This window comes from Tursiops truncatus, chromosome 19, assembly GCF_011762595.2.
Source record: "Tursiops truncatus isolate mTurTru1 chromosome 19, mTurTru1.mat.Y, whole genome shotgun sequence".
In the NCBI taxonomy this organism is placed as follows: domain Eukaryota; kingdom Metazoa; phylum Chordata; class Mammalia; order Artiodactyla; family Delphinidae; genus Tursiops; species Tursiops truncatus.
Window position 1 is genome coordinate 5,372,345 of NC_047052.1, and position 12,209 is coordinate 5,384,553.

Here is a 12,209-nt window from a genome sequence, read left to right on the forward strand (position 1 = left end):
CCATCTAGGGAAGGGTTTCTTAAACTTGGCACTATTGATATTTTTGAGCCAAATAACCTTGGGCTGTGGGGGCCATCCTGTGTATTGTAGGGTGTTTAGCAGCAACCTTGGCCTCTACCCACGAGGTGCCAGTTGCACTCTCCCCTCCCCCAGTGTGACACCCAGCGTGCCTGGGGAGGAGGGCAAATCATCCTCAGCTGAACCATTACTCTTTCTGTGATGTCTGCATTCACAGAACATGTTTCTTTGACAGCAGCAGCATGGGTCTCTTGGGTTATGTCTTAGTGGCATGGGTCAACATTTCATGTTAAACCATGTCAAACCTACTTTTCCAAACTAGCAGAAATCCACCCAGGCATTTTCAAACGATGTGTTACATGCAGAAAACCGGATTAACTTAATTCTGCATGTCTACGTTACTATTCAAGTCATCACCTGTAACCCTGGCTTATGACTTTGGTGTGAGCCAATGAACGTGGAACCTGCCCAGCAAGACAGAGGGTGAAGTTGCAGAATTGAGAATAGAAGCAGAGGAACAGACGGCAAGCCCCTCATTGTGTCTGATTTTGACGGCCAAGGGAAGAGAACCGTGAGGTCCTCCATCATTCTGAAAAGTGACCTTTCCTGAAGATATAGAAGCCAACTGCAGAAACATGAGCCCTGGCCTGCCCTCCCCATGAATCGAGTGTCCCTGTTAGCAGCCCACTATAAACCAGGAACATCCCAGAAAAAAACTGTGGCACACTAAACAGAAGTGAAAAAAACAAAAAACGAACAAGAAGAAAACACTGAAATTCCCCAAACCAAACTTTAAAGAAATCTTTGAAAATAGCCAGGCTTCTGAATAATGAAATAGCTTTGGGTACTATGATTGATTTTTAAAAATGCAGCCATAATTAAAGCAAGAAAGCTGTAAGTCTATTAAATTTTTTTCTTTGATACTGGAAAACTCAATTCATGACCTATATTTTATAAGAACATATACTTAAAAGGGATTTTATATGCCCTCTTCCCATTGAACTCAGAATATTGAATCTCTTCCATTTACTTAAGAAGGGAGGTGGTTCTATACCTAAATTACTCAGGGCTTCTTTTAGTCTACTGTTCATATATTAAGGTGAAGTGACTCAAAGGTATTTGTATAGATGGATGGAAGCAGCCGCCCTAGACTCTGCCCTCAGAAGGGACAGGATTCTTAGTGCAACGGTGCTGCAGTGAAAGCTGGTTTATCAAGCTTTCTGCTGATAACAAATCTTTTCTAACTGACATCTGTGGACTGTCTTGATTGATGGCCAGCATGCCTCATGAATACCGGAGAAGAGTTCTTCCTGAGTGTCTCCTGGACAAACGCTAGGGGGAGGATCTGGCTGTATTTGAGAAGGCAAATGCGACACACACACACGTACATGCATGCGTACACAGGCGTGTATACATGTGCACGCACACAAATACATACACACTCACACATATGCATACAAGGAAATGCTCCCTAGGGTGGCAGATTTGAATTGATCTTAGTACTTTCATGGGTGAAGTGGTACAAGGACAGTGGGTGTCGTAGTTGAGAGGAAATGAAAGGGCATGGGAGTTAGGCTGAATTTGAATCCCAGCTTTATCGCCCACCAACTGTGTGACTTTGGGGAAGTAAGCTAACCTCCCTGAGCCTGTGTTTCCTCGACCGTAAAAGCACTGTAAGGATTGCATTAAGGTGTAGGCGTAGAACCTAGACCAGAGTCCAGTACGAGAAACATTATGCAGGTGGTTACCCCGGCTTCTTTCCTGGGGGGCTGGCACCGCCTCCCTGCCCTGGTCCTAGAGAGATGCTCCCGCGGCCCCTGCCTTCCCCAAGCAGCACTGTCGCGGGCTCAGGATGTGTTTTTCACCTCCCTTCCTCACTCCTCTGCAAGCTCCTCCGAGTCAGGGTCCGTGTCTGTTTTATGCATCCCTCCCTGACCCCATCCTTACTGAGCATCAGCGTATCTGGTACCGAACTCGCACTCCAGAGATATTTGTTAGAAGAGGAATAAATTGCCAATAAAGACAGCATTTGTTTAAAAATCAAATTAAAAGGGAAGTTTATTGTGATTCATATTTTCTGCCATTTGGGGCTACTTGTTCATTGACGGAATTTATTGAGGGGCTACCATGTGCCTGGAACTGTGCTAAATGCTGACAACTGAGGATGAAAAGACAGTCTGGTCCCCTGGCCTTAAGCTTATGCCGTAGAAAGAAAACCGAAGGTAAAATCCAGTTCATACTTGAGGAAAATTTATAAACCTATTAAGGTTTACAGTATTACCATAATTCCAAATAGATGGCATTGGTTACAATAATCCGGCACCATAAAATGAGTCAATATTCAGTATTCCCCCATTCATCAGGGCCTCATCGCAAAAATCTTACATGACCTCTTCTAGTCACCTCCGTTGTTCCCACCCCGGTCCAGGCCACAGACCTCTCGTGCCTGGAGTGCTGACATCTCCTGGTTGCCCTACTTCTGTTCTCCACTGAGTAGCACAAGTCATATTTTAACAGTAAAATCAGACTTTACCACTCTCCTGCTTAAAACTACCCAAGGGATTTCTACTAAATTCAAAATGTAATCAAAACTTACAGAGCTCTAACTCAGGGGTCTGTAAACTTTTTCTGTAAAGGGCTAGGTTAAGGAGATATATATATATATATATATATACACACACACATACATATTTATTTATATATTTAATATTTTAAATATTTAACATATATTAAAAATATATTTAGATAGTTTATATATATATATTTAGGTATTTATATATAAATATATATTTTATAAATTTTAAATACATACATATCTAGGTAGTATATAGTTTTGGCTTTATGGGACATTGAGTCTCTGTCCCAACTACCCAACTCTAAGAGCATCATGTAAAAACAGCCATAGTCAACGCTTAGATGAATGCGCATGGCTGTAATCCAATAAAACTTTATTATCTTTATTAAAAAGAAACAGGCAGCAGGACAGATTAGACCTATGGCCCACAGTTTGCTGACTTCTGCTGGTCTATCCCCTGGAACTCACCAGGTGCCCTTCTCGCTGACATTCTCCCACCACAATGGCCACCTCTCTGTCCCACCATCTTCATTCCTGCCTCAGACCTTCACACTTTCTGATCCCTCTGTCTGGAATGTCCTTGCTTGGCCCCTTGACACTGCGGCTCCTGCATTCTCACTGGTCTCAGCTTAAATGTCACCTCTTTGGAGAGATCTTCCTTGACCTCATTGTCATTCTATCACATCACCTTGTTCTATTTTATCCAAAGGTCTTAAATTACCTTGTTTATTCCGTTCATTGTTAATTATCTTTCTCTTCCCACTACAGTGCAAATGCCTTAAGAGTGGAGAGCTAACTGGTCTTGGACACCGCTGCATCTCCAGCACCTAGAACACTATCTGGCTCATAGACCCTGCCCAATAAATTTTCTTTAAGCGATTTTGCTGAATGAAGTGTCATCAGGAATTGATTTGAAATAAGTGTTTCCCTAAAATTATAATTGTTTAATGCCATTGTGGACCTGCCACTCTGATGTATTCATCTATAACACTAAGAATTCCTGGGCTGTTCAGAGTGGATCCTCAGGGATCAGGGATGGATTTCAGTGGCATTGCAGTCCACCGTGCTCGGTGCTGTTAACAACTCAAGGACGTTTTCATATTTATTCTGTAGCTGCTCAACTGTCACCTCATTTCCATTTTGACTGGAAATCCCCATCAGATTTATTCTTTCAAAATGTTGTAGAATGATCACTAAGCTTCTGAGGCTACCAATGCCTCTTTACCTTCCCTTCACTTTAAACTATTATGTTACTTTAATTAAGTTAATTAATAAATTTTTATTTTATTTTTCCATAGTTGATGTCATAAATCCTTCTCTCTCCCAAATGGGGAGGGATGGAAGGATGACTCCCAGCCTGAGACTAAAATATACCCAGCAAATTAGTGGGTCAGGGCTATCAAGTATTTATTTTTATGAGGAAGTAACCTCCATGAGCACAGAAGCCATATCTCTCCAGGTCACTGGGTTATCCTCAGTGCCTCGAAGATCTGACATGAATGAGTATAAGGGTGGGTGATGGGCAGAGGGGAGACAGACACATAAGGAACAAAGATTTCATGGTTAGAGAGAAGAGTGATTCAAAAACAATGTGGTGTTTGTTTCCTGAATTGGTCTCTAGCCCCACTGACTCATACATGAATTTAGGTGGAGAGAGGGCTACAAACAAAAATGAGAAGAGCTGTTTTCAAAGTTCCCCACATTTAAGATGCGACACACAGTTTTACTGGTTGGGTATCCTTTGAACAGAATATAGGGCTCTGGACGTCCTCCCCTGTCTCAGCAAGCCCCGTGGTATCTCCAAGGCACCAGTGGACCAGCAACAACATGCACAATAGTGCCCATCAGGGAGGGGCTGGGGTATAAAGGAGGGAAAATAATAGTGGCTACGACAAGGTTGTGGATAGGCTTGGTTTAGAGCCCCTGTAAGACATCACTTGGGGACCCCAGACATGGTTAGAAGCAACTTGGTGGACACTCAGTTTCTTGAGTAGGTAGCAAAGTCCAGATAACTCAACACTTTTGATACTCTTTATTTTCTGGAACTTTCCTTTTGGGAAGGTGTCTCTGATTAGCTTATGCAACTGCTTCATAAATTTTGTTTTATGGTCAACTGCACTGGAGTGATTTGCATCATAATTCAATCTGAATGACACTGCAGCCTGTTAATGACATCTGTTCCTAGGCAACTTCCCTCCCCTAAGACTCCAATGATGACTCCAGGGGAGGGGTCAGAATCAACAATTTCAGTCCTCTTCCTCGGCCAGGGAATCTGGGGAGAAGTTTAGAGCAAGGCCGTTCACAGCCTACAGACACAGTTAGTGAAGTGACCACAAGCCTTAGAGATATTGGGTATAATCCAGAAATATAAATAAATGTCCATCAGTGTGCTCATATGTGAGCGGAAAGACTATTGTATCTTCATACATGAGTTTAGCCAAGATACAAATAGAATCCTCTGATTACAAGTGTCACCCCAATATACATCAAAATGTAATAAGCATATCATTTATCCTATCAATTCCACTTGCACGTATTTACCCTAAAGAAATTGTCACACAAGTAGAAAGAGACGTGCTCTCCCCTGCAGAATTGATTGTAAGTAGGGAAAAGTGAAAACAACTTAAGTCAACAGGGGATTGGCTGACTAGATGTTGGTAGATCCCGATGCTAGCTGTTTAAAACAATGATGTCGCTTGATATTTGATGATTTACAAAAACGTCTATAGGACGCTGCAGGGCGAAGAAAGTGAGCTAGAGAAGAGCACGCAGAGCTCCATTTCTGTGAAACTGTGTGTGCGTGTGCATCCCTGTGTGTGGAGGTGCCCAGGGAGAGTCCTAGAACCATGCTCCCTGAGGTGACAACTGTGGTCTCCTCCGGATGGTGAGACTGGAGGGTAATTTTACTTTAAAAAAGCTTGGGAAGAAAGTGGAGTCTCATTTTTAAAAGAAATTTATCTACTTAAGAAAAAAAATAGCCCCATGGCCACTATTCCAGAAGCTCACAGGACTGGTTGGAATAGCTGAAAATGGAAGAACCTTTGATGTGAAAGTCTAAACACCAGCAGAGGAAAACCGGAGAGCTGGTGGACCAAAAGGCCACATGCAATTACTGCAACAAGTAAACAGGCGACCAGAAAAGGGACTCTACCACCAGGTCATACCAATAAACTGAGAATTCATGCTGAGCTAGGTCTCAAATACCAACTCTCGAATATCAAAACCATCTTTATTTGGCTCAAGCTGTTTTAGAAAATACCAACTGCCGAGCAAAGCTGAGCTCCTGGGACAGCCATTTGTCCCAAAGACCACTTGATTGGCTGCTTCCCTCATGTCTGCCATGGTAGGACTTGTTTAAAAATTAAAGTAACTGGGCTTCCCTGGTGGCGCAGTGGTTGAGAGTCCGCCTGCCGATGCAGGGGACATGGGTTCGTGCCCCGGTCCGGGAGGATCCCACATGCCACGGAGTGGCTGGGCCCGGGAGCCATGGCTGCTGAGCCTGCACGTCCGGAGCCTGTGCTCCATAAAGGGAGAGGCCACAACAGTGAGAGGCCCGTGTACCGCAAAAAAAAAAAAAAAAAAAAAAAAAAAAAAAAATTAAATTAAATGAGACTTGAAGAACAGAAAGTCAGGTGGATCCCAGAGATAAAATAAAAGACAAAGCCCCCTGCTCTCCTCATATCACCTCTTCAGGGAGGCTGGCTTCCCTCCCTCCTAGGATGAGGGGTCCCTATGGCTACACTGCCTTGCCCACCAATTTCAGTTCTGATTTATCTGTTGCTTGTCTCCCTGCTTGGCTCTGCAGACCAGGAGGGAATGAGCAGCATCTGGCAGGTCCACAGCTGGACCCTCAGAGCTTAGAATACTGCTGGCACAGAGTACATGCTCAGTAAAAATACTGGATGGAAAAAAAATAAAGGGAGCAAGAGAGGGTACGGGTCCTCAGGTTCTCAGAAGTTAGAAGACAAGGATTTCGCTGCTAATCCCTGCCTCTATTCAATAGCCTCAAGAAGTGTCAGCACACAGCTAAGCAATGGGTATCTCTCAGGACTCAGAACACACACCTCTAGGTCCTGTGGTCCTGTCTTCTCTCTAAAGAGAAAGGTCAACGTGACATTCACCTTTCTCAGTTATGTAGTTTGAAGACTATGATATTTCCCCCATTACCTCCCTCCCCTGATGTATCTCAAGCTGCCGCACCTGTCTGGGTGGTGGGCTCCCTTCTCCCAGCTGCCCCTGCTGACAGGCAGGGTGGCCAACAGCATGGAAGCAACAGCATGGAAGCAACAGCCAGCTCCTGTATCTTGTTGGAAGGTTGCCCCTGAGCTTCTGGAACCCAGCTTGCTGAAACCCTGCTTGTGGCCCCAGCTGACCGAAAGGGCCTGGGAATTAATTAAAGCCCCTCTGGGGAGAGCTCTTAATGGATGTCTGCCGGGCTTACGGGCTGGATAGCCCAGCTCCCTGGATCCTGAGCTGGGCTAACTCCAATGTGTGTGTTTTACGTCATTTCCCAGAGCCCTCTCTCCCTAAGGGATCAAGCTCAGGACTGCCTGCGCTGGTAGCTGGCTTAACGCGGCACCTGAAATTGGCCGGCTTCCCTTTCCTGCAGCTCTCCCCACTCACGATCCTGTGCCTGGCAGGTAAACCACCCGCCCTCAGTCCTCATATTAGGGTCTGTTTCTGGAAGCCCTGCACACCATTCCTCACAGATAGCCCTTCTCAATGGTGCCCAGAGGACCACCAGTGGCAAAAAAACACTGGGGAGGTGGTGCCAGCAGGCACCGCGGGGCCCTGGTGTGTGTGTCCTCCAGGAGCGTCAAGGGTCCCAGCCTCTACCTACCCCCTACTCTTGAGCTCTTAGCATGCACTGGGCATTCAGAAAACATCACACTCACACGGAGCTCTCGTTTTCTTTGAGGAGCAGCCAGGGCCTGGGCGTGGGTCCCATAAATCAATGCCTTGCAACTCCACAAAAGGAACAGTCCATAATCTGCAAAGTTCAAAAACTATTATTTTCTGTTGATCTTCCTTCATCTAGTAATGATTCCCCAAAACAATAGCCTGGAGTTTAGTGCTGAGCAGCTAGAAATGGCCTCCTGTCTGCACATACAGATAAATATGGGTGACCTTCCTCCATGATGCCTGGTGCTGATGGCATCTGGGTGCACTGCAACATGAAAGTGATGCTTGGTTGGTTGGGAGATGGATGTTCCTTCACACAAACCGCATGTCTTTTTGCCTTGCCTTCCCTAAAGGATAGGCCACCAGAATAGTAAGAATAATTGGAGCATTAACAATACACTGGCATTTCTTGAACACTTATTATATTCCAAGCATTAAGTGAAGCACATTGCCTAATTTACTCCTTGCATAGAGTTTTCTAGGGTAGGTACTATTCTGCACCCACCCCTTCTACAGACAAGGTGACTGAGGCTTCTAGCAGGTTCAGTAACCTGCCCACAGTCTCACCTTGTTAAGGAGCCTGGCAGAGCATCAAACCCAGCTCTAGGCCACAGTGCTATGTGTAGTACTAGCTACATAATTTTTGGGGTTCAGGGCAAAATGAAAATGCAGGGCCCCTTGTTGAACATTTATTAAGAATTTTAAGATGGCGACAACACAGCATTAAACCAAGCGTGGAGCCCTTCAGAGTCCGGGGCTCTGTGAGGCAGGGCAGGTCCCACCCCATGAAGCTGGCTCTGGTTATACGGATGCAGAAGAAAAGTGATGTGAGTGATGAAAAGGGCTCCCATGTTAACATCGTTTAACCCTAGAGATGGAGCAACAGCTCACATGAAATGAAACATGAATCAAGGAGCCTGGCTCTTTGGTCAGAAGAGCTGGTTATTTTATCTCAGGAGCTAAATCAAAGAGTCTGGGCCTGCAAAGAGTCTGTGTGAGAGAACGTGCCCAAGAAAGAGCCTGTGCCTTGAGGCCAGACGCGGACCCTGATTCTAGCTCGTCCACCAGCTGAGGGACTTTGGACAAGTTCCCGGGCCCCTTTGAGGTTCAGTCTTCTCATCTGCCTCAGGGCAGAGTGGAGGAAATGATACAGTGATAGAAAGCTGTCGGCACACAACAAGTGCCCACCTAAATGTCGGGATCGTTCAATGGCTATTTTCACCGTGAAGTTTGTGGGTCAGATGAAAGAGCACATGATTTGAAGGTTGATGCTGCAGGTTGAGTCCTGAACACTGTCCCCCATCAATCATTCGTGTGAACTGGGCAAAGTCAATGAACTCTTTCTGGGGTCAGCATCCCTCTCTGTGAAATGGATGTGATACAAGGTCTACAACACATAGGATTCCATAAGCCACAAACGAGAAGGACATTGTGGAAACAGAAGAGGCGATCATTTCTCTAGCCTGTCAGGGCTTGTTGTTACGACTTACAAGGGGCTTAGGTTGGGAGGGGACTGGAAAATGGGTCCCACCTTCTTTCCCAGCTCCCCACTGTCCTCGCAGACGCTTCGGGGGCCATCTGCCTGAGCTCTCCCACAGGGTGCTAAGTAATCTAAGTGTTTTTTCCTCTAAAACTTTTCCACAACATTTCCATATTTTTGACCTCAAATTTGACTGACTCCATGTCAATTTCTGCTTTATAGACCAACCCAGAGGGTACTGAGAAAGAAAACAATGACTCAGGCCAAATTCTGCATAGCTGGAAGAAACTACCGCATACAGATATACAAGCCTTTATGTATTTTTATATGATGATACCACTCATAAATAGAAGTTTGAGGTGATTTATGTTTTGCTGGGTATGTGTCCACCCTAACCGAACTGCTTTGTGCTTTAAGAAATTCAACAAGCATAAAAGATTCCCTTTTGCTTTGAAAATACGATATGTATATAAAGCAATAAAATTTGAAATTTCTTTCTCAAGCTTTAAGGAAGGGCCCAGTGGGAGAAAAACTGGACATCGTCTAATCACATACACACATAATATACAAAGACATATACATGCTCACAGCCGACTCGCATGTAACCACTGTCATTTACATTTAGAACACTCTTCCTGCCCATCTCGAGTTCCAGTCACTCACATTCAGGGCCCAGGTACCACAGATGGAAACTGGGAATCATTTTTCTGCTCTGCTCAAACTCCAGTCTCTTTAACAGCTTTCCCTATCGGTTCTCGTAACTTGTTCTGCACATCAGCTTGTTTAAGAACATTTCCGTAAGCATCCAACCCAATTCTAGGGTGTGTCTCACCAGAAACCATCTCTGCATCAAAAGCAGCCCACTGAGCGGAGCCATGGGGAAGGTCTGCCCTGAAGTGACCTGACCCACCTTCACCTGCCCGCTCTCCATCTCTCCAGGATGCTGCCCATAAGGCCCTCTCCTTTTTACAGAATGCATTCAAAACCCGGAAGGGAGAGGGTGCTTCTGCCCCTGGGGATCTAACTGATGAAGTGCACAGAGGCCCAGCTCCTCGAAGCTGAAGGGAGCTTTTAGGCACCTTGCATACAATTATTCACCTGGTAGTCTAGGCAGGTTGCCATGACAATGCTTCCGGAGCCTCCCGTATCTACATGCTATTGATACATCCCATCCATTCAGTAAAGGGGGAAAAAGAACCAGCTAAAGCAGCCCCTGAGCTTCCATCTCCCATCGGCCTGAGGAGTGACTCCTTTGCTTACAGCAGTTGTTTGGCGTAATCCAGACACAGCAACACTGACACTCTTCATGTGGCATGTTTTCACTCAAATGTATTTGAAAGCTTAAAATCAAAGTCCAGACTTAAAATAGGGATTTTTCTACTTTGCTCTTCACTTTCTCAAGCATTATACTCAGGAGTGACTTCTGCTGCTGGTCATGGAATGCTTTAATTAGTAGCTATGGGCCAGAAAAGGGAGCTCTCAATTCTGAAACCTTCTGTGATAGAAAGGTTAAACATGGGGAAAAGATACCAGGAGTTCCATAGTAACCTTGAGTGATTTCTGTAACACTAGGTACATGTGTTGCCAGAGAGAGAAATAAAATACTTGCTTTTGGCCCTTTGACTGAAGAGAAAAGTTTTCTCTATCCATGTCTTCTAAGGAAAGGGAAAAAAAAGTCCTACCCATTTTCCCCAAATGGTTCTTATTAAAAGGCACTTATGAAGAGAAATAACTGAGGAGCTTGCAGTGGGGACCTTAATTTTCTTCAAAGTTCCACTATACCACAAGCTCAGCCTTGGGCCCTCACAAGGGTGAGCTAGATATTTACATGGTGTCCGACATCAGCCACACATGGGAGACTGAGATGTCGGTCCTCCTTGAAGGATCACCTTTGGGCACAAGGGAAGACATTTTCCTAGTTTGCAACACGCCAGTCATGTTCTGAGTTGCAGCTTTCCAGCTCTTGCCGCTATCCAGGGAAATAATATGTCAGTGTTGATGCATACCAACAATAAGTCAGAGAGGCAACAAAACAGTCTCTAGAATCCCCAAACATCAGAGGATGCCACTTCCCAAGCCATTATGCAAACGGTAAGCCAACCTAACATACCTGTAGGTGATCCCTCCATGACGTGGCCAATGTAAGGCCCTTCCTGAAAGATCGGTCTGTTGTCATTCTGATCAATCACGATGACTTCCAGAGGGACCGGCCCCTCGAGAGTTCTACCGTTGACATCAATAGTCTCCACGAGTAGCTATTGGAGGAAAGAGATTGGGGGAGAAAGAAGGCATTCATTCATTATGAAAATTGAAGTCGGGTTCTCTGGAGAAAGAAAGTAGGTTATATCAGCAATTTTATGAGCCCGTGGCAATATTCAAACGTTGGTCTCAATGGATAGTCACCAGCACTAGAATAGAAACTAAACATTACAGAATAAAAGACAAAGATCAGTTCATGTTAAGTCCCACTTGGGAAATTTACAATTAATTCATCAAATCTGCAAAGTAAAAAAAAAAAAAATAAGCAAACACTAAACACCAGCAATCAGTCACAGCTGAGAAAATATGCTTACATTGTTTCTGTTTTTCCAACATCATTATGCTTTAAAGGAAGGTTATGCTAATAAAAAGAACTGACTAAGCAGTTATGAACAGAGTATATTAAGAAATAACCAAAAGTGTTTACGGTAATATTTGGGAGAAATTCAGGGCAGTAAGTATATATAGAGAACCTTCCTGAGGCAAGGAAGGTACTTGCAGGGGTCCTGAATGAGACCTTGGGACTCCTGCCCACCAGGCCTTTATAATCTAGCAGGGATTTCACAATTCCATATGGAACTACCTTCAGATCTCAAGGCTGAAGAAAATAGCATAGAAACCCAGCTTTACTGTTGCATGGTAACAAGGAATCATGTCGTGGCTTTTCCAGTGAACTATGTAGACTCTATGCTCTCATTTCTGCGCCTGATACTTCCTCGATTTAACTCAGGGGCCACAGTGACACTTCTTGGATATCAGTGGTGGTCCCTGCATTGGGACCCTGTTGAGTATTTCTGTCAGAAAAGGTCTCTGTAGCGGGAATCCTTCGGAAATGGTCTCTGTAATTGGAATTCCAGCACAACTTCTCACTAGTCATGTGACCTCAACTCATACACTTAATCTCTCAGTTTTATCATCTGTAAAATGGGTTCATAAAACACTCATTATTAGGGATAATGGTAACCAACATTATCC

The 12,209-nt window shown here is 44.6% G+C and overlaps 1 protein-coding gene across 1 annotated transcript in view; it reads right to left on the reverse strand.

The window, feature by feature from the left end:
- CDH13 (cadherin 13) overlaps positions 1–12,209 on the reverse strand; it is a 1,012,702-nt gene that overhangs the window by 359,717 nt on the left and 640,776 nt on the right. The window contains exon 6 of the mRNA XM_019940487.3: positions 11,086–11,230. Within this exon, the coding sequence (XP_019796046.1) occupies positions 11,086–11,230 (145 nt within the window). The remainder of the gene's footprint in view (positions 1–11,085; positions 11,231–12,209) is intronic.